At 44.2% G+C, this 23,363-nt stretch overlaps 1 protein-coding gene across 1 annotated transcript in view; it reads left to right on the forward strand.

Moving 5' to 3' along the window:
* srp68 (signal recognition particle 68) overlaps positions 1-23,046 on the forward strand; it is a 104,641-nt gene extending 81,595 nt beyond the window's left edge. The window contains exons 12-16 of the mRNA XM_069928995.1: positions 112-206; positions 9,914-10,043; positions 13,087-13,162; positions 20,075-20,127; positions 22,545-23,046. Coding sequence (XP_069785096.1) covers positions 112-206; positions 9,914-10,043; positions 13,087-13,162; positions 20,075-20,127; positions 22,545-22,772 — 582 coding nt within the window. The 3' untranslated portion in view covers positions 22,773-23,046. The remainder of the gene's footprint in view (positions 1-111; positions 207-9,913; positions 10,044-13,086; positions 13,163-20,074; positions 20,128-22,544) is intronic.
* The last annotated feature ends 317 nt before the right edge of the window (positions 23,047-23,363 follow it).

Below are 23,363 nucleotides of genomic sequence, written 5' to 3' on the forward strand. Positions count from 1 at the left end.
CATTCACTCCAAGCTTGACACTATGGAAGGGTTTGGGAAATCCACTAAAAGGTGTTTCTGGGTGATTCTCCCTCTTCCTCTAACATTCTCTAACTTTATTTTAACGAACAGAATCTTTCTGAGCTGCTGCAACTCTCAGGCCTGGAAGATGATAAAGATTTCCAGGCAGAAGTGGAGCTGAAGTCATTAGTCTACAAGGCTTACCGGTAGGAATGGAGGCGGGCAAATTCACTCCTCACCTGTTCAGTGAAATAACTGTTCCACTATTTCCTTAATTCCCTGCCTTTGGGCAGGCCTCAGTTCCATTAGCATACACCCAAAGAGCCAAAGGTACTATTCCCCATGACAGTGGATGTCTTTTTTTCTAAAAAAGGTGTAAGTAACCTTGTTAGTGTGCGACTTCTGGGAAAACAAGAGCAAATTGGTGAGGTGTGAGTGGAATATTTGTGTTTGCATTAATGAGCTTATAGCAGAGGTTTCACAATGCTAGGTTCTAGGTCTCTTCACACCCACCAGAACTTGTTTTAGAATGGCCTGTATCCCAAAGATAATTGCACTTCTGGCCTCTACCTATCCTTTTAGGTGGTCATTGCCTGTTATCCCAAACTACTGATAAGAAGCGTAGGATTCAATCTTGCAAATCCACAGCTTCCTTTATACTCCAGTTCTTTCTAAAGTCAGAAACTCTGCATTTGAGCTTGGTTGTTGTGTTAACCCTTCCTGCACAGGTGGTCTACCATCTCAGAAATCTACCGTGGATAAGGAATTGCAGACAATAGGACTGAACTGTCCATGTTTCTTCAACATTCAACTGCACTTTTTGAAATCTCGTTTTGCCAATTTAAACGATATGTTTAAATGTTCTATTTCCAAGTAAAGAAAAAAAAACACTTCCTGAAGAATTTGAAGGCAAATTAATAATTCCTGTCTCACTGTGTGTCTTTAAGTATCCCTGAAAGTCGGAGTCTTTTCTCTCTTTGCTTTTATTTGATTTGTTCCTGCGATGTGGATGCATGTAACAGTGCTGCTGTTTATTGTCCATGCCAAATTGTACTTGAATTAACTGTCAGCCACATTAGTGGGTCTGGAGTCAGACCAGGTAAAAACAGTGGATGTTCACCCCTCAAAGGTGTTAGTGAACATGATGTGCTTTTACGATAATCCAGTTACATGACTACAATGAAATTCTAGATTTGTTTACAACTTGAATTCAAATTCCTCATTTGCCTCAGAGAGATCCAAACTCTTGCCTCAGGATGAATGATCCAGAACTTGATCACTTTACTGCAGTATCCTCAAAATTTATTCAACTGCATGAAACTATAACTAATTTTTATGTTGGGTATCTTAATGTTTTCCAGCCTTTTGAGACTGATAGCGTTTGGAGTGCCAGTGACTGGAGTTTAAATCTGTAAGGAGTTTGTACATTTTCCCTGTATCTGTGTGGGTTTCCTCCAGATGCTCCAGTTTCCTCCCACCCTTCAAAACCTATTGGGGTTGTAGGTCAATTGGGTGTAATTTTGGGTGGCATGGGCTCATGGGCTGAAAGGGCCTGTTACCATCTTTGTATCTTTTTTATAAAAAAAAAGAATGACCACCCATCTTCAGCGGAGCCTCCTGTTCAAAACTGGATAAGCTACCATTGGACCCAGACTAACAGCCATTGTGTTCCAGCCATACACATTAAAAACTAGTCAGAGAAGGCATCTGTCATTCAGAATGGGGTGGAAGCACATCATCCTGAAACCCAAGGGATTTCTCAAAAAGCTAAGGTTAGCTTTATGATGACATCCCTGTTCCTGACCAGCACTGGGAGAATCCTGTTAGTCATAAGGCCCTTTCATACAATCAAAATGATTTCATACAGCAGAGATTCTCCAACCTTAAGATGGTAGACTTACCTCCATGAATGTGTCCTGGCCAGCTTCAAGGTGCCAACTGCATTCCCTCTCGGGGAAGGGGTCAGCAGCAGAGCGCTGCACTCTGGCACCCAGCATGAATGTACAGCCGCTGCAAGAAGCTGGCGAGGGTTGGGCTGATAACGTCATGATGATACTGCCAGCCTGCGACCCATCTCCCTTCTCTCCCACTCCTCTCCCTTCATGACCCCCTCAGGCCATTAGGACAAGGGTGACCTTCGGGGGCAGTCAGGGCAGGGGTGGTCACAGCGGGCTGTGACAGCCCTGTTGGCCGTTCCAGCACCTCACTGGGTCGCTCGTTAGTACCAGAGGTTCAATACACGGCATAGCAATGGCCGTCTTCCCTACCCATAATCTCCCACACTGCTGGAACTGTTCTGGGAAACACAGAGCAGTTCCAGCTGCATGGGGAATTATGGGTAGGGAAGACAGCCATTGCTCTGCTTCATATTACAGGCTATGCCACGGCAACAGTCGCCCCGCCTACAGCGGCTCCAGATGACACAGTCCTGGAGCAGCCTTTTAGGACTGCTCCATGAACAGGTAAATTTAAAATTTTTAATTGCCTCTGCAGCCGGCCTCGAAGTGGAGGCCCAGCATGAAAACACCTAGAAATGGAGACAGCTTTCAGTAGGCCCTTTCATGCCAGGCCTTCACCTGGAGACCGGCTATAAGCACAGAAGGAAAACATAAACTTACCTTTCATGGAGCAGCCCGAAAAGGCTGCTCCAGCGTTACATTCATGTTGAGCAGTGCCTCATAGTGCCCTCTGTTGCTGATGGAGGCAGGACAACTGGTGCCGTAGCACCACCTGTCACAAATACCCAGCTGGAACTGCTGTGCTTCCCAGAACAGTTTCAACTATGTGTGACAGCCATTGCTCTGCCGCATTTTGAGCAGCTGACGAGCGGCCAAGGCGGCTGGCAGGGCTGTCACAGACTCCATTGGCTGACCCTGACGGCTCCCGCCACTCACCCCTGCCCTGAGGAGGTCATGAAGGGTGAGTGGGGAGATGGGTCGTGAGCTGTCGACATCATCAGCCCTTCCCTACATTCATTTGAAGCAGCAGAGCGCAGCTCTCCTCCGATTATCCTTCCCTGAGAGAGGGTTTGCAGTTGACGCCTTGGAGCCGGCCATGGCGCATTCATAGAGGTAAGTCTCCCAACGCAAGGACAGAGATTCTCCGTCTTTACAGTCGGGTTTTTGCACTGCAATGAAAGGGCCTAGTGAGGGATATTTTACTTCATCTGCATATGGGGACATCCTGGATCATTTGCATTACTAAGCTATTTGTTGAGTAAACATACAGTTTGGTTTTTTTGTGGAATGCAGCCCTGCCCTCACCCCATTCACACCTTTCATATAGCATTTGTTTGAGTATTGAAGCAGTTTCAAATTGGACACAGTATTCACTAAAGCTCTGGCTGTATTTTTTTTGCAGTCTGTGCTGTTCATCACCATTTTTACTTTTCTCTCTCACAGTCGCTGTTCTCTTGGGTTTCATTCTATTGATAGTATAAGGAGAGATTAATTGGCAGGCTGATTTGTATTTAGCTGAGTGTAAAAGTGCCTCTGGATCTTGTGGAGCCATGTTGATTTGTGTTTTAGTGTAATTGCAGATTAAGAAAGGTGTTCAAAATGCATCATGGAGCAATCGTGCAAATAAATTGAACTAATTGTACTATCCTTGAGTTTTTCAGCCACACCCAGATAAATGCCAGAGATGTAAGGTGTGAAATTCCTGACTAAATATGAGAAGGGTATATCTGAACTTTCATTGAATCATCATCAGATAGTGCACCAATGTTATTTCTGGCATTCCCATAGAAGGAATTGTGCTTAATGGAAGGGGATTTTTTTTTTTGTATTTTTATTTGTTTTTAAATTTGAACATGTAGCATGGTAGCAGGCCCTTTCGGCCCACAAGTCTGTGCCACCCAATTGACCTACAACCCCATACATAGTGAAGGGTGCAAGGAAATCAAGCACCCAGAGAAAACCCATGCAGACACAGGGAGAAAGTATAAACTCCTTAGAGACAGTGCTGGATTCGAATTTCAGTCATCGACACTGTAACAGCCTAAATTTTCTTAATAAATATAAAATAAAAGTTTGGATGTAGATTTCACACTTTTGGGAGGCCAGCTGCCACTGTTTATATAGAATTGTACAACACAAAATTCCATTTGCCCACATTAAGCTGGAATAACTTTTCTATCCAAATACCTGTCAAAATGCCTTTTTTAAATGTCGTAATTATATCTGTCTCAACCACTTCCTTTGTCAGTTTGTTCCATATTACCGTCACCCTCTGTGTGAACAAGATTCCCCTCCGATTTCTCCTGTCTTTTAAACCTGTGCCCTCTTGTTGGCAAACTTCTACAGGCGTAGTGGAAAGTGTGCTGCCCGGCTGCATCACAGCCTGGTAAGGGGAAACCAATATTGCTAAGCAGAAAAATAGTGGAACAGCCCAGTACATCAGAGGCAAACCTCTCCATACCATCAAGAAAATCTACATAGAACACTGCTGTCGGAGAGCAGCAGCAATCATCGAGGACCCACATCACCCAGCACACACACTTTTCACACCGCTGCCATCAGGAAAGAGGTCTAGGTGCCACAAGACTCGCACCACCAGGTTCAGGAACAGCTGCTACCCCTCCACCATCAGACCCTTCAACAACAAACTCAATCAGACACATATTTAAGGACTCTTAACTTTGTACATTATTTGTAATTTTGAATATTCATTTTCTGTATTACAGTTTGTTTGCACTTCGTTGTTTACATTTCCTCCTTTTGTATACGTATCTTTTCTTGAGTACAGGTTTTTTACACTGCTGATAACTAGAAATTATGCTGGCACACAGGAAAAAAAAATCTCAGGTATGTATTTGGGACAGACATTTTTTTCCCATTATTTTGCTCTGTGCTCCACAGTTTTAAACTTGAATCTGTAGCAGCGGCCACAGTGCTCCTGCAATAACACACGCAACCAGATGGGTTGAGCTCAGTGAGCAAACTATTGCAGGCTGCTGGGCTGCACTTAGCTGGAGGGTGCTGACGTCACCCGGGCGTCACGTGTTCCCCAGGCGCGGGTTTCTGAACCCCGAGCTGGAAGGAAGGGAAACCCCTGACGGCGCCATTTTAGCCTGCTACCCCACCGCGTGGCTTACAAACAGGGCTGGTTCGCCTGGCTTGTGGTGAGCTGCCACACAGCCCCTCTTCCCCCCCCCCCCCCAGAACCGATGCCAATGTCCTTTTTTGCCGGGTGGCCTTGCTTCTTGGGCTGGGCAACGACCATGGGATCAGTGGGATTGAGGTACACTGGATTCAGCCTATCCATGGTAAACAGCTCATGCCTGGCGCTCAAGTCCAGCGTGAACATAGAGCTGGAACGCTCGTATGGTCGTTGCAGAGGTGCCACAGTCAGGCCCCGCTGAACAAAAACGTACTCCACGGAAAGCAGTTCACCGGGAACGTGAGACGTGCGGGTGCCATGCCGGGGCGGTGGTGGGGGTCCGAATGAGTCCAAGTGTGCCCTGAGGTGAGGAAGTAGTTCGGACAGCGACCGCTGGGGATTGTGAGCTGTGTTGACAAACTCACCAGGTAGTGCCAGGGGCACACCATAGACCAGCTCAGCTGATGACACCTGCAGATCTTCCTTGGGAGTGGAGCGGATGCCCAGGAGCACCCAAGGCAGTTCGCCTGTCCAGTCGGGACCGGTGAGGCGGGCCATGAGTGCTAACTTAAGGTGGCGATGCAGACGTTCAACCAGTCCATTGACCTGCGGGTGGTAGGCCATGGTGCGGTGTAGCTGGATACCCAACTTGTTGACGAGCTGTGCCAAGAGCACAGATGTGAACTGGGCACCCTGACCGCTGGTGAGGTGAGCCGGGATGCTGAACCGGGTGACCCAACCATGCAACAGGGCTCGGGAGCAGGAGTCGGTGGAGGCGTCTGACATCGGGATCGCCTCGGGCCAGCGAATGGTGCGGTCCACCACCGTAAACAGATAACGGTTGCCCCGGGAAATGGGTAAGGGCCTGACAATGTCCACGTGAATGTGGCTGAACCGTTCCCGGACGTGCTTGAACTCCTGTTCGGGTCCCCTGGTGTGCCTGTGCACCTTGGACGTCTGGCAATGGGTGCATGTTCTGGCCCAGCCCGCGAACTGCTTCTGCAGCCCATGCCATACAAACCGTTCTGCCACCCTGGGCCTGATGGATGTATGGATGTGAAAGGTTGTGGATGTGACGGAAGACCTGCCTGCGCCACTGCTGCGGAACCAGTGGCCGCGGGGTGCCCAAGGAGATATCGCACAGAATGGTGCCTTTACTGCTCAGAGTCGGGAGGTTTCAGAACCGCAGACGGTCATGGTGGTCATGAAGGCCCTCGTCTCCTCATCAGCTTCCTGGTCCCAGGCGAGCTGGTCAAAGTCGAGGCCGGGCGTCAGTGCGCAGATGGCCGGTCGTGAGAGTGCATCGGCACCCACATTGTCCTTCCCCGCCTTGTGCCGAATGTCAGTGGTAAACTCCGACATGAAGGAGAGGTGACACTGCTGGCGGGCTGACCAGGGATCCTTTGCCATCGCGAGCGCCTGGGTGAGGGGTTTGTGGTCAATGAAGATGGTAAAAGTTCTCCCCTCCAAAAAATAGCAGAAATGCCACACCGCCAAGTACATGCCCAGTAACTCGCAGTCAAAGGCACTATACTTGCGTTCCGGTGGGCGGAGCAGGCGGCTGAAGAATGCCAGCGGCTTCCAATCTCTATTCACCTGCTGCTCCAAGATGGCACCGACGCCTGTGGCAGAGGCATCGACAGAGAGTGCCATATGCAGGTCAGTGTGCGGGTAGGCGAGCATGACGGCCTTCGCGAGGGCGTCCTTGGTGGCCTCGAATGCGGTGCAGGCTTCTGGGTTCCAAGCAAGCGTCTTGTGCTTGGCTGCGATGAGGGCGAACAGCGGCTGCATGATATGCTTAGCTCCTGGGTCCCTGATAGCGGCAACCTTCGCAGTGCGGGCGTGGCTCCCAGCTGGCCCAGGAACTGCATGGACTCTTTCCCGAACAGGCACTTGACCAGGTTGATGGTAAGGCTGAAGTCGGCCAGCCGGGAGAAAAGGGCGCGTAGGTGGGCCTTGTGTTGCACCCAGTCCTTGCTGGTGACGAGGATGTCGTCCAAATAAATAAAGACGAAATCTAAGTCCCTGCCCACAGAGTCCATGAGGTGCTGGAAGGTCTGAGCGGCGTTCTTGAGCCCAAACAGCATGTGCAGGAATTTGAACAGGCCAAAGGGGGTGATGATGGCTGTCTTGGGTATGTCCTCAGGATGCACCGGGATCTGGTGATATCTGCGCACCAGCAACCTTGGAGAAGACCCTTGCGCCGTGCAGGTTGGCCGTAAAGTCCTGGATATGAGGGATGGGGTAACGGTCAGGAACTGTTGCCTCGTTGAGCCGTCGATAGTTTCCGCAGGGACGCCAGCCACCGGAGGCTTTCGGGACCAGGTGGAGCGGTGAGGCCCATGGGCTGTCGGACCGCCGAATGATCCCCAGGTCCAACAGGTGAGAAAACTCCTCCTTCGCTACCTGAAGCTTGTCAGGTGGGAGCTGGCATGCCTTGGCGTGAACCGGCGGGCCCTGGTTTGGGATGTGGTGGAGCACCCCATGGCGCGGCGAGGCAGCGGAGAACTGTGACTTGAGGAGTGTCGGGAGTGTCCAGAATCTGCTGGAACTCATCTCTGGGCGTGCTGATTGTGGCCATCTGCGGTTGCTTCGACTGGGAGGCATCAAGGCGAACGGCCTGGAAGGTATGGTTGTCCACCAGGCGCCCACTTCGAATGTCTACCAGAAGCCCGTGTGCGAGGAGGAAGTCTGCACCCAGGATGGCAGTCGGGAGGGATGAGACGGTGAACCTCCACGTGAAATTCCGTTGGCTGATCTGGAAGTGGACTGTCTTGTCTCCATACGTCAGGATTGCCGTGGCTTTGGCCACACGGAGGAGAGGTCCACGAGGTCGGTTCCTGGATTCGGTGGCTGGGACGACACTGATCTGGGCTCCAGTGTCAATGAGGAACCGCTGGCCGCTGACAATGACGACTGAACGCAAGACTTCATGAACAGAAATACAGGGGCTACACTGCAAGATGCAATCTACTAATTAGCCGCAGAAACAGGATGTCCAGATTACAATTTTCCAAGAAGCATTGAAAAGGCCTGCAGAATTCTGGAAAAAGGTCTTGTGGACAGATGAGACCAGGTCTTGTGGACAGATGAGACCAAGATTAACCTGGAGCAGAGTGATGGCAAGAGCAAAATACGGAGACACGAAGGAACTGCCCAAGATCCAAAGTCATCTGTGAAGCATTATGGTGGGGGTATTATGGCTTGAACATGTATGGTTGCCACAGGTACTGGCGCACTTATTTTCATGGTTGATGGTAACTTCTGATGGCAGCAGGAAAATAAATTCTGAGATGTATTGAAACATCTTAACTGCTCAAGTTCGAGCAAATGCCTCCAAAATCATTGGCCGGCGCTTAATCCTTCAGCAAGACAGTGATCGCAAACAAAGGAGTTTTTCAAAGCTTAAAACTAGAAAAATCTTGAATGGCAAAGTCAGGCACCCGATCCAAAGGGTTGTATGTGATTTCATGTATGTTCTCTGACAATAAATCTGAAATCTTCCATATGCTGAAGAGAAAACTTCAGTGGACAAGCTTCCAAAACAAGCAGGCGCTGAAGATGGCTGCTGTAAATTCCTGGCAGAGGATCACCAGAGAAGATGAACCACAGACTTCAAGCAGCCATTGCCTACGAGGGATATGCACCAAACTACTTTAATATGCATGCAATTGCTATGTCCCAAATATCATGGTGCTCTGAAATGAGGGGACTATGTCTTAAAAAGTGTTGTAATTTCTGCAGGTCAAACCAAAATGTACACAATTAACTTGGAATGGCACTTTAATTATATCCAAATTATTTGATGACAAATTCTAAACTGTGGAGCACGGGGGCAAATAAAGGATAAATGTCCCTCAGTATCCTTCTCCTTTTAAACCACCTTTGCCATCCAATGCGACACTAATTATTGTGTCATACTTGCTAATCCGTCGCATCCAAGTCATCTATACTTGCGTATCTCCATATAGAGCAATGGTCCTAATATCAATTCCTGCAGTACAGCAATATTTACACCCCTTTGACCCCACTGCCTCTTCTCACCAAGCCAATTCTGGATCCAATTTGCTAACACAGTTTAATGTGCCTAATCTGCACCAGGTTATGATGCAGGACATTGTCAAGGGCTTTGTGAAAGTTTGTGAAAACCACGTCTCCTGTGCTGTCATTCAAATTTGTGAGCCAGGATCTCTGCTGCACAAAAAAATCCTTCTGACCAGTCCCTGCTTTTCCAAGAGAATGCAAGTCATTTCCCTTTTTTCCCTATAATTTTCTCTACGTGAGTCTCACTGTCCTGTAGTTGGCTGTTTGAATAAGGTTTTTTTAAACTGGCTGTTTAAACTGGCAGCATTAGCTATTCTCCAATATTCTGGTACCTCACTCATAACTAACAGAACTGCAAACATTTCATTTAGAGCCACGGCAGTCTTCTCTCTTGCATCACTAGCATCCTGGGATCAATCCTGACAGGAGTGTTTCAAACAAGAAAGAAGAGGGTGGCAACTCTGACCAGTTCAATCAAACTTAAGAGCTGGAACCAATCCTATTTTTACTTGCTGCTTTAATCCACTGTGGTTAATATTAATAGTAAATGAAGCATGATGTGAGCACTGGTGCAGATTGTAGGAATTCAAGGCTTCTTGTCAAATGGTGACCAGAGATAGCTGCTCGAGAAGCCAATTCAATGCAATATTATGAGAAACCATCAGTCTCATTGTATTGGTTTGTCTCTGTTTATTTTCTTAATATGGTTTAATGTGATTTTGGAGAAAAGGCTCTCAGCTTTAATGTCTAATGTCCTCTCTGTTTTTAGGTGTTTTTTCATTGCTCAGTCTTATGTGCTAGTAAAAAAGTGGAGTGAAGGTCTGGTTCTATATGAGCGAGTCCTCAAATACACAGCTGAGGCACAGGCACAAACTGCAAAATTCACCAGTATTTTACAGGTATGCTTATTGCCAAATTCACATTCTAATAAACAGTCACATTCATTTCTGGGTGTTCCCAGGGAATAAACAGTGGCAAAAAGTGCTGTAATGCTCCAATCCACTTGCATTAGAAATAGAATATAGAACATTACAGCACAGTATAGGCCCTATGGCCCGTAACGTTATGCTGACCTATATAAACCTACTCTAACTCACAAGCATAATCCTGTCTTGCATCCATGTGTCTTAAATACCCTATTGTACTAGTCTCCACCACCACTCTTGACGATGCATTCCGGGCACCCATAATCTATGTTTATAAATCAAATCCATTTGCCTGGACATTTTCCCGAAATTTTCTTCCCCTCACCTTAAACAGATGTCCCCTGGTATTTTGGGACTGTCACTGGGGAAAAAGGTGCTGGCTGACCACTCCATCTATCCCTCTCATAATCCTGTAGACCTTTATATCGCCTCTCATCCTTCACTCTGAAGAGAAAAGGCCTGGCTCTGTTACCTCGTCGCATAAAACACATTCTCCATCGAGGCAACATCCTGGTAAATTTTCTTTGCACCCTCTCCAAAGCGTCCACATCTTTCCTTTATTGAGGCAACCAGAACGGAACATAATATTCCTAGTGTGGTCTCACCAGAGTTTTATGGAGCTGCAACATTAACTCAATCCCCTGACTAATGAAAATGAGCATACCATAAGCCTTCTTAACCAACCTGTCATCCTACAAGGCCACCTTGAGAGATCTATGGATTTGGACCCCAAGGTCTGTTCTTCCAAGCTGTTAAGAATCCTGTCATTACTATGTACTCCATTTTAAATGCAACCTTCCAAAATGCATCAGTTCACGTTTTGCAAATTGAACTCCATCTGCCACTTCTCTTCCCAACACTCCATCCTGCCGATATTGTATTGTAACCTATGACAACCTTCCGTGCTATCCACAACACCTGTAAACTACTGATCCATCCTTCCAGGTAATTTATAACAATCACAAAGAGCAGGGGTCCCAGAACAGATCTGTGTAGAACTCCACTAGTCACTGACCTTCAGGCAGAATATGTTCCACCTGCCTCCACCATCTGCTTTCTTCTACAATTCTGAATCCACGCAGCCACAGTTCCATGGGTTCTCGTGTCATTGTGACGCCTTGTCAAATGCCTTACTAAAATCAACATACACCACATCTACTGCCCTACCTTCAACTTCTTTTGTCACTTCCTCAAAGAACTCAGTTAGGCTCGTGAGGACAGCCTGTCCCTCACAAAGCCATGCTGACTATCCCTGAGAAGACTATTCTTCCTTAAATGCTTGTAAATCCTGTCCCCAAGAATCATCTCCAGTAGTTTGCACACCTCTATAATTCCCAGATTCTCCCTATCACCTTTTTTAAACAAGAGGACTACATTTGCCATCTTCTAACCCTCCAATATCTCCCCTGTGGCCAAGGAGGATGCAACGAACATTGCCAATGCCCCAGTAATCTCTTCACTTGCTTCCTGCAGTAACCTGAGGTATATCTCGTCCATTCCTGTGAACATGCTTTTAAGAAGATCCAGCACTTGCCCTTTCTTCAGCTCAATTTGCTCCAACATATAAGTCTGCTCTATACTGACCTGACATTGCCCAAGGTCCTTTCCTCTGGTGAATACTGAAGCTTAGTAGTCATTTATGACCTCCCCTTACCTCCTCTGCTTCCAGGCATGTTCCCTCCCTTATCCTTCAGCAGGCCTTTTTTTTTACTCGTCATCTTTCTGTTCCTCACATACTATAGAACACTTTAGGGTTTTCATTAATAGTTGCCAAGGCCTTTTCATGCCCCCTTCTAGCTCTCCTAAGTCCTTTCTTAAGTTCCTTCCTGGCAACTATATAATTTTATTGAGTCCTTCCTGATGTTTGCTTCCTAAGCTCTGTGCTTCCTTCTTCCTCTTGACTTGCTCTCACTCATCTCTTTTGTCAATCGCGGTTCCCTTTTCCTACCATTTTTTCCCTGTTTCATTGGGACAAACCTATCCAGAACCCTGCACGAGTAGTTTCTAAACATTCTCCACTTTACCATTTTGTTTGCACGTCCATAGCCACGCTAAAGGTCAGACCACTGAGAGGTCTGCCATCTGACCAGGTTCATGACCCAGGATTAGATCCAGTATGGACGCCCACATACTGTGTCAGTAATCCTTCTTGGACACACCAGACAAATTCATCTCCATCTATTCCCCTTGTAGCTATGATACTGTCCCTGATCACTCAATTTAAATATAGACATGTGGTACGGTAACAGTCCATTTCAGCCCATAAGCCCATGCTGCCCAATTATACCCAATTAACCTGCAACCTAAATGCAACATTTTGAACGGTGGGAGGAAACAGGAGACCCTGGGGAAATCGCATGCAGGCATGGGGAAAACATTCAAACTCCTTACAGTTAGCGTGGGATTCGAACCCAAGACCCGATCGCTGACACTGTAACAGCACAGTGCTAACTGTGCCTCCCTCCTGAGGGCTAGGCTGAGTGCCAGAGTATTGGTGCAGCTTTGCCCCACTTGGTCAACCCCCCAGCCCTCACAGTATCCTAACCAGTATAGTTATTATTGTGCAGAACATCCACAGGTGAACTACCTGCCTGCTTGCTTTTTCTTTCCCTCTCCTGACAGTCTGCTTCCTGCAGCTTTGGTGTGATTGCTTCCCTGTCACTCTCATCTATGAACACCTCATTTTTCTGTACGAGCTGGTCAACAGTCTGCAACTTAAGCAGATGTAGCTATCAGGGAGATGGCAAGTCTGCCAGAATTCCCACATTTCATAAGATGACCACTCCATTAACTCTTGTTTTTATTTGCTCTGTCTTAATTGTTTCTGATTCAAATGATACGAGACAATCCAGTTCAATCCCATTTAACATTTTACTTTTAAATCCCACTTCACGCAACTGCAGATAAAATGTGCAGAATTTTTGTTGCAGTGAGCCAAGAATTATAATTACATTTTTTCTCCATTGTTTTACAGTATTAGAAACTAATGGGGTAATACTGTGTTGTTTCTGTGCAGGATCTCCCTGACGTGAAAGAGCTAGCATCCCGAGTCAATGCTGAGAAATACTCTGTGCAAGCAGCTGCGATTTTAGGTACTTAGTACTTGGTGAAGTTTTATTAGCTCTTAAAAAATATATATTGTTGCTTTCAAACTGCAAATAACTGCTATATTAATGAGATGTAAAGATGCTGTCCCTCCTCCTTGTATTCAGTGGCTGTCAGATGTGATGACATGCCTGACTGGAAAAAATTAGATGTTCTACTTCAGAAACGAATCTTAACTTTGTAAGTTTATGGGGTCCTTTTTTAAATTATTTTCATAATTTATAGGATTATTTAGATCCTGTTTTGTGTTTTTGTTTTTCCTCTTACAATAGTAGAATAAATAGGTTCAACCAATAACTTCATAAGGGAGGGGTTAGATTATTCATATAATTTTTATGCTTTTTTTGTCTTTTTCAATGTATCATAGGTTATTTGTAGTCCTATGTAATAGTATATCTACTTTGTTGGATACTTATTCCCTATGTACAATTTACCTATAAAACTTGATAAACATATTGGGAAAAAAAAGAACTGCAAGTAAATTTATGTACACGAGCAAGCCTGTGCAGTGTACTGAATGGATGGCCCAGAGCTGAAGCATTTGGTTTTGGGAATGTTTGAGAAGTTGTTTAAATAAAAGTGAATCAGCTCTAAAGGCTGTGTACGGCCCCTCACCCCAAGTCCAAAGCCCGCTGCGCAGCTCAGACGGCAAAGTCCTCCTCAGCGACAAGATCTCCATCCTCAACCGATGGTCAGAACACTTCCAATCTCTTTTCAGTACCAACCGCTCAGTCCAAGATTCCGCCCTGCTCCAGCTCCCTCAACAGCCCCTAAGGCTAGAGCTGGATGAGGTTCCCACCCTGGATGAGACATATAAGGCAATCGAACAACTGAAAAGTGGCAAAGCAGCAGGTATGGATGGAATCCCCCCAGAAGTCTGGAAGGCTGGCGGCAAAACTCTGCATGCCAAACTGCATGAGTTTTTCAAGCTTTGTTGGGACCAAGGTAAACTGCCTCAGGATCTTCGTGATGCCACCATCATCACCCTGTACAAAAACAAAGGCGAGAAATCAGACTGCTCAAACTACAGGGGAATCACGTTGCTCTCCATTGCAGGCAAAATCTTCGCTAGGATTCTACTAAATAGAATAATACCTAGTGTCGCTGAGAATATTCTCCCAGAATCACAGTGCGGCTTTCGCGCAAACAGAGGAACCACTGACATGGTCTTTGCCCTCAGACAGCTCCAAGAAAAGTGCAGAGAACAAAACAAAGGACTCTACATCACCTTTGTTGACCTCACCAAAGCCTTCGACACCGTGAGCAGGAAAGGGCTTTGGCAAATACTAGAGCGCATCGGATGTCCCCCAAAGTTCCTCAACATGATTATCCAACTGCACGAAAACCAACAAGGTCGGGTCAGATACAGCAATGAGCTCTCTGAACCCTTCTCCATTAACAATGGCGTGAAGCAAGGCTGTGTTCTCGCACCAACCCTCTTTTCAATCTTCTTCAGCATGATGCTGAACCAAGCCATGAAAGACCCCAACAATGAAGACGCTGTTTACATCCGGTACCGCACGGATGGCAGTCTCTTCAATCTGAGGCGCCTGCAAGCTCACACCAAGACACAAGAGAAACTTGTCCGTGAACTACTCTTTGCAGATGATGCCGCTTTAGTTGCCCATTCAGAGCCAGCTCTTCAGCGCTTGACGTCCTGCTTTGCGGAAACTGCCAAAATGTTTGGCCTGGAAGTCAGCCTGAAGAAAACTGAGGTCCTCCATCAGCCAGCTCCCCACCATGACTACCAGCCCCCCCACATCTCCATCGGGCACACAAAACTCAAAACGGTCAACCAGTTTACCTATCTCGGCTGCACCATTTCATCAGATGCAAGGATCGACAATGAGATAGACAACAGACTCGCCAAGGCAAATAGCGCCTTTGGAAGACTACACAAAAGAGTCTGGAAAAACAACCAACTGAAAAACCTCACAAAGATAAGCGTATACAGAGCCATTGTCATACCCACACTCCTGTTCGGCTCCGAATCATGGGTCCTCTACCGGCACCACCTACGGCTCCTAGAACGCTTCCACCAGCGTTGTCTCCGCTCCATCCTCAACATCCATTGGAGCGCTCACACCCCTAACGTCGAGGTACTCGAGATGGCAGAGGTCGACAGCATCGAGTCCACGCTGCTGAAGATCCAGCTGCGCTGGATGGGTCACGTCTCCAGAATGGAGGATCATCGCCTTCCCAAGATCGTATTATATGGCGAGCTCTCCACTGGCCACCGTGACAGAGGTGCACCAAAGAAAAGGTACAAGGACTGCCTAAAGAAATCTCTTGGTGCCTGCCACATTGACCACCGCCAGTGGGCTGATAACGCCTCAAACCGTGCATCTTGGCGCCTCACAGTTTGGCGGGCAGCAGCCTCCTTTGAAGAAGACCGCAGAGCCCACCTCACTGACAAAAGGCAAAGGAGGAAAAACCCAACACCCAACCCCAACCAACCAATTTTCCCTTGCAACCGCTGCAATCGTGTCTGCCTGTCCCGCATCGGACTGGTCAGCCACAAACGAGCCTGCAGCTGACGTGGACTTTTTACCCCCTCCATAAATCTTCGTCCGCGAAGCCAAGCCAAAGAAGAAGAAGATTCCCTTTTAATGGATGGGTTCCTATTTATGATAGTTTGCCTTTTAAAATAGCTAGAGACTATTTTATATATTTAGGGATTAAGATTACTAAAAAACATAAAGATTTGTTTAGGGCTAATTTTTTCCCTCTATTGGACCTGATCGGTAGTTTACTTACCAATTGGTCACCATTATCCCTATCCATGATAGGCCGAATTAATGCTATTAAGATGATGATCTTACCTAAATTTTTATATATATTCCAAGCTATACCTATTTTTGTTCCTAAATCTTTTTTTGATAAGGTCAATTCTAAATTGTCTTCATATATCTGGCAAAACAAGAATCCTAGATTGGGAAAAAAATATTTACAGAAATCTAAACTTGAGGGAGGATTGGCATTACCCAACTTTAGAGTTTATTATTGGGCAATTAATATTAGTTACTTAAGGTATTGGTTGAATTATTCAGAATTATCTCTAAATCCCCATTGGGTAAATTTAGAAATTAAACTGGTACAAAATTTCTCAATTAGTTCTATTTTGGGAGCTGCTCTCCCTTTTACTCTTACTAAACTATATAAACTAATTGATAATCCAATGGCTAAACATACACTACGTATATGGTTTCAATTCCGGAGATTTTTTGGCCTAAGTCGTTTTATCTTGGAAACCCCTATTGTACTAAATTTCTTTTTTCATCCCTCTCTAATTGATCAAGCTTATTTACTCTGGAAAGTTAAAGGTATAACATGCTTTTCGGATTTATTCTTGGATAACTCTTTCATGTCATTTGAACAATTATCCATGAAATATGATTTACCTAGATCTCATTTCTTTCGATATTTGCAGATTAGGAGTTTCTTAGTTTCGACTTTACCCTCTTTTCCCAATCGGGAGACTACGACTGTTTTAGAGGATATACTATATTCAAAATTCCCTCCAAAAGGTGTGATATCTAAATTATATAATATAATTACAAAAATAAATTCTGGGACTTTTGGAAAGTTTAAAAATGATTGGGAAAGAGAACTCAACCTTCATATTTCCAATGAAAATTGGAATAAAATTCTGCGACTGGTAAACTCCTCTTCTCTATGTGCAAAACATTCACTGATACAGTTTAAAGTTGTTCATAGAGCTCATATGTCTAAAGATAAACTCCATCGCTTTTATTTTCATATCGATCCTATATGTGATAAATGTCAATTGGAAATAGCTTCCCTTACACATATGTTTTGGTCCTGTACCTCTTTACAGAATTATTGGAAGGAAATTTTTTCCATTATATCTACCGTTTTGAATATTGACTTACAACCACATCCCATTACTGCAATTTTTGGATTACCTATGATAGATTTGACTTATTTATCTCTTCCTGCGGATCGTATGATTGCTTTTCTTACACTAATGGCTAGAAGATCTATACTATTGAATTGGAAAGAGGTTAATCCTCCCACTGTTTTCCAATGGTTTACCCAAACTATACTATGTTTAAATTTAGAGAAAATTATAAACTCTGTCTATGAATCCCCTTCTAAGTTTGAGTTAACCTGGCGACCATTTATTCAATATTTTCATTTGTGGTGAGTTGATCTGGCTCTGTTTTCTTTTTATGATTATGTATGATAATTGGGCTGTTAGATGAGATCGGAGTGATCGGCGTGGTTTAGCTATATCGGTAGGTTTTTTTTTTAAGTTTTTAATTCAGATTTGTTTTTTCTTCCTTTTTGGGGTTTTTTTTTCTCTTTTTTATATATTTTTATTAATTATATCATTTTTTTTAGAGATAGTTCATACTCTAAACTGATCTAAAAATTTTTTTTTGATATATTTTTATTCTGCAATATTATTGTTTAATATCTCTGTATTAATTCGTTATTTACTATGTATTTTTCATATCTCTTTGAACTGTATGTGTTTATAAATTATAATAATAATAAAAAGATTGGAAAAGAAAAGAGAAGTTGGCCCTTTGGGTGGTAGAGTTAAATGTAAAATGGGATTGGTAACTAATGTTAAGGCGAAAGTATTCTTGATTTTTTTTTCATGTTGGCAGGGTTAATTGAGGTTATCAGTTAGATTTTGAATCTGAATTTATTGTCATGAACAATTGTTAATGCAGCACCTTTACAGCGCCAGCAATCGGAACTAGGCCTGGGTTCGAATCCCGTGGTGTCTGTGAGGAGTTTGTACGTTCTTCCCATGTCTGCGTGATTTTCTCTGGGGACTCTGGTTTCCTCCCACCATTCAAAAAACATACTGGAGGTTGTAGGTTAATGGGCTGTAAATTGGGCCTATGGACTCGTGGGTGAAATGGACTGTTACTGTGCTTTATGTCTAAAAAAAATTTTTTTAAAGTCACGAAATTTGTTTTGTGGCAGCATCGAAGTGCAAACATTCATATAAACCACCTTACAACAATAAATAAAAATAGTGCACGAAAAGTCAAAGTGAGGCAGTGTCTTTGGTTCATTGACTGTTCAGGAATCATTCAAAAGGGACAGTTCTGAGATCCTTTTGGATGAGAAAAAAATGTTATCCATTTGTCACTTTGTGCACAATTCATTAATTACTGATGACATTCCCCTTTCTGACCATTGTCTGAGGCTAAGGCAGATTGTTTGCCTTGGGTAATGTACTATATGTGCCACAGTAAACTTCTGACCATAGCCAGATCATTTCATCTCGTCTTTTCATCTCGTCTGTTCAAACCCTCATCTGAAGAAAGGCCAATCAGATGCGACCGACGTTACTTGAATATTCCTAGATTCTGGTCATAGTTTCTGCCCGACTGCTGAGTAATTTCCAGCCCCATTCACACATGCTCTCCGTTCTAGCTTCCCTCCACAGATACCTTCTGAATTTTTATGGCATTTGCTGTGTTTATTATTCTCATGCTTTTGCTATCCTTTGGGCTTGCATTGCTTAGTAGGAACTTGGTCTGCAGACCTCCACCTGGAATATTATTTACAGCTCTACTAAAGGAGCAGTACAGTCGGTATCAATTGGTAGTATGAAGGTTCACTAGATTGATTCCTGGCAGGCTTTGTCCTTCTGAGGAGAGATCAAGCCTATTGGGGTTGTAATCTCTTTGGGTTTAGAAGGATGAAAGTGGTCTTATTGAAGTATGATAAATTATGAATCTTTATGACCTGCATTGAATCTCACAATAGGCAGTCTTTTTAAGTTCTTGTTTTAAAATTCTTATGTTACATCGTTCCTCCCCATGCATGTAGTCTCGTGTATCTCGTGTATCCCTGCTTTCTGCATTCATCCTCTTAGGGAATGTGACACTTCAAAGGAGGTCTTATTGCTTCACTTTTGGAATTTGTGACTGGGAAATAGACACAAATTTGAAGAATTTCTTCCTGAGATTTTCCTTTCTCTTTACATATTGTAAACTATCTTTCAAACCAAGGCCTGGTTAATATCTCATCTTGCGATTTTTTTTCATTTTGACTGTTATGACATTCGACAGTTACATGAACATAAATTTTATCACTTTCCATGCACTGAATACTGTAGTGACCTTGTCTAGAGAAAATAATGGAATCCTTGGCTTTTGTAATTGTTCTTGGGTCTTTATATAATGAAGGAAATAATCTAATCAGGCCTGGAAGGATATTGGAATTTGTAGATGGCAGAAAAGGGTGACTGAAATGTAGTGTTACCTGTATATAACCATATAACCATTTACAGAGCGGAAACAGGCCATGTTGGCCTTTCGAGTCCGCACCGGTTCACTGATTTTGTGCGCCCTCTTCAGGCATTGGTCCCGGTAGATCTTCATTCAGTAACGATGGGCGAATTCAATGCAGGTGGAATCAGTCATAGAAATGTTTGTGAAACGTGCAGTTCAATACTTCTGGGCACATTCAATACAGGGTCAGTCTGTTTTGCGAGTAACTGTAGAGTGAGGATGCAGAGGACTCAGAGGGATGTGGAGAGAAGCCCAGTAAATGGTCGAAAACAATACAGAAAAATATTAAATTATCTACTTTAAATACTTCCAGACTGAAAAGTATCGGTGCTCAGAGGAACCTGATGGCTATCTACAGGAAGCAGTTAGATTTAGCAATGATTAGAGAGGCAAACAACATGCTGGCCTTGAATGAAAAAATATTTTGAGTCCAAGATTTGAGATGTCTTTGCAATTATAAGTGCTCTGGTGAATATGAGGGAATGATCAGATATGCCAGGGTGAACACTGACAAAAAAAATGCCACTGTGTATATTTAAATGGCTGATGACTGCATTGCTATATGCATGTCAGAGTTCTATGACTCCTTACATATTTATCTCTTCCCACATCACCTAGACACTGAAGATGTTGCTGAGATGGTATCACAGCTGCAAGTCAAAGACAATAAGGTAAGAGATTCCCAGCTATTTCTGGTAGCTTTCATTTGGTCCTTTTTTTTCCAGAAGCTAGTCTGACGTGTCTTGAAATGAATAGGAAGAAATTGTTTCATTCCTTTAAATGTAATGAATTTAAGCAAAACTAAAATTATCAGCCTGCCTGATTAAAATTAACTATGTGGTATGTGGCTTCTGTAATGAAGCTGCCATTTATTTAGAGGTTCCTTACATGTTCCAAATATTCTTTGGCATGCTTCTTTCAGTTGTCAAGTAGAGGAAAGGCCAGAATCACTTTTTGTTTCTAATGGCAACCTCTTCAATGACTGTTGTTTTATACACATTCAAGTCCAATGAGACAAAACGATGCAACTGCACCAGTACTAAGGTGTACATGCTTTTCCCTTTTGCAAAATGAAGTCCAGTTAATCAAAATGTGAAATCAAGCTGTCAAGTATGCATTTTCTTCACCAGTACAGCAGGCATCCAATTGGCCAGCTTGTAATTGGATGTAAATCTATTCTGCATAGATTTAAATTTTCACTTTTATTCAGGAGTGAATTGCTAATCTTGCATTGTTGACTGTGTGATGCGTAGATTGCTGGATGAGGGCATCATCGAACCCAGTTCAAGCCCCTGGAGAGCCCAGCTAGTGGTTGTCAAGAATGGGGAAAAACTAGGGATGGTGGTCGACTATAGCCAGACCATTAACCGCTTCACGCTCCTGGATGCGTACCCCCTGCCATGCATCACGGATGTGGTGAACCAGATCGCCCAATACCGCATATTCTCCACCATTGACCTACGTTTGGCCTACCACCAGCTCCCGATCCGCTGTGAGGACCGACCATTCACGGCCTTTGAAGCGAATGGGTGGCTATATCAATTTCTCAGGGTACCATTCGGGGTCACGAATGGTGTCGCGGTCTTCCAGCAGGAAATGGACCGGATGGTGGACCAGAACGGGCTAACCGCTACCTTCCCGTATCTGGGCAACATCACCATCTGCAAGGGCTATCAGTCATGGATCTTGCTACCAAAGCCTTGCGAGTAGACAGGAAGAAAAGAAGGCAAATTCACACATCTTTCAGGAAATAAGCTTTTTAAAGTGTATCTTTGCAAGAGAATTGGTTACTCCCAGTCTTTCCCCTTTTTCTGCAGTGTTCATGATATATAAAAACAAAACACTCAAAAAAAGAAACTCCTTTATTTCCCCTCCGTCTTTCATTCTTTTGCTAAATATATTGTTAAAATGTTGGAGTCTGATTAACAGCATGATTACGCAAAATCTATGCCATGTACTGAACTGTGTATGCTCCATATTAACTCACTGATCAGTGAAGTAAAGCACAGAAGTCTGCAGACGCCAGGTCAAACAGCGTCCTTCATAGAGCAAAGATAAATATTCATAACCAACATTTCGGGCCTGAGTCCTTCATCAAGGGATGGAAAAAAATGTCAGTTGGCTCCTGAACAAAATGATTTTCCATCCTTTCATGAAGGGCTCAAGCTCGAAACATCAGTTATGAATCTTTATCTTTGCTACATAAAGGACACTGTTTGACCTGCTGAGTTTCTCCAGCATTGTGTTTTTTAGAGCCATCAGTGATGCAGTTTTCAACACTGCTGGTTCTCAGTCCCAGAGCTTCAGTGCAGTCCATGGTAATTGTATATTCTGCTGTTGGCCGGAGGGTGTTCTGGTTTCCTCCCTTATCCCATAGTCGAACTGGCAGCTTACTTGGCTCTTACATTATCTCTAGTATCAGCCAAGGGAGTCAAAGGGGATGTGATGAGAATGTAGGGCTGTGGAAAGATAAGAAAAGTAGAAGTGAAGAGTTTGCTCTGATGAGGGAGGGTTGGGCCTCCTGAGCTAAGTGTATCATAGTAAGCAAGGCTGGATGAGAAGTTTGAGTTTTTCCTGATCACCATTGCTGTTTGTTGTGGATATTTGAGAACCTTGTTGGATTGTCACCGTGGTCACGATGATATCTGAAGAATGATAAGTTCTTTTCATCAGTGCTCCCCATGAGCATTTCCATCGATCTCATTCCCATGCTTCCCTGTAACCTATTCTCTCTCAAATTCACTTGCAATGCACCCACACAAGGAGCGATCATGCAGTAAACCAATGAACCTATTGGCTGGCATGTCTTTGAGATATGGGAGGAAACCAAGGCGCACAGGAGAAACTCGTGTGGTCACAGAAAGCATTCAAATGCCATATAGAACTTAAAATTAAACCCATGTTGCAGCAGCTTTGAGACACTAGTTCTATCAGCTGGGCGGTGGATCTCTGAAACTGTAACTTTTATAATTAACTGTTTCAAGGAAGGATAAAAACTGGAAATGTATTCCCTGATCAAGATTAAGTTTATTGATAATCAGTGCTGTTGGAGTTACGATTGTAACCTTGTGACTTGCTTTTCTTGCAGCCTCTCCGAGAGTGCTTGGACGTATTCCACATCGACCCCTCTTTGGTCACCAAACATGCCAAACTAGTGCGGTTCCCACCAGACTTCCAACCTATTCCTTGCAAGCCCCTGTTCTTTGACCTGGCTCTCAACCATGCTGTATTCCCACCTTTGGAGGACAAAGTGGAACAGAAAGGACGAGGAGGCCTCACTGGCTACATCAAAGGTTTCTTTGGCTTCCGTGGCTGAAGTTTGTAATGGATTAAATACTGATATTGTCTGTAATGGTCTGTCTACAACTGCATCTTTGAAAGCAGTTTTAATGCTTCAAATGATAGCCAGCAAAAGAGAACACAACAGATCCAACTGAACTCCTGTGCCAGCCTCTCAAGATCCTGGAATTAATTAACCCTCTCATCATCCGCGACTCTGAATGGCCCTTGCTTCTCAAACTTACAAATGTGCCTGAGTTGTAGGGTCAATTCCTGTCGGAAAAACAAACATTAAAACTACTAATATAAAAGCTCTTCAAGCTGTTAGTTTAAAAAAAAATGGCTCGTGTTTCAATTGCTGTTTTCTTGACCAAGCCACAAACAATTACGCTTCACCAAACCTGGGGGAGACCCAGAAAAAGCATTCTGCTGGTTTCTCCTCTTCCTGCCCTTATCTGTCAATCCAATCAAGGGTGTTGGCCACGGCCAGCAAAATTTGGAACATGCTCTTGCCATAATCTAGTGACCATGTTACATTGCTTATTAATGTCTTCAACTGTAACTGGGGAAATAAAAAGTGATTGAGCAGCAAAACATTCAGATATTGAGGGAGACAAAACATGTTTTG

Source organism: Narcine bancroftii, chromosome 3 (genome assembly GCF_036971445.1).
Source record: "Narcine bancroftii isolate sNarBan1 chromosome 3, sNarBan1.hap1, whole genome shotgun sequence".
Taxonomy (NCBI): domain Eukaryota; kingdom Metazoa; phylum Chordata; class Chondrichthyes; order Torpediniformes; family Narcinidae; genus Narcine; species Narcine bancroftii.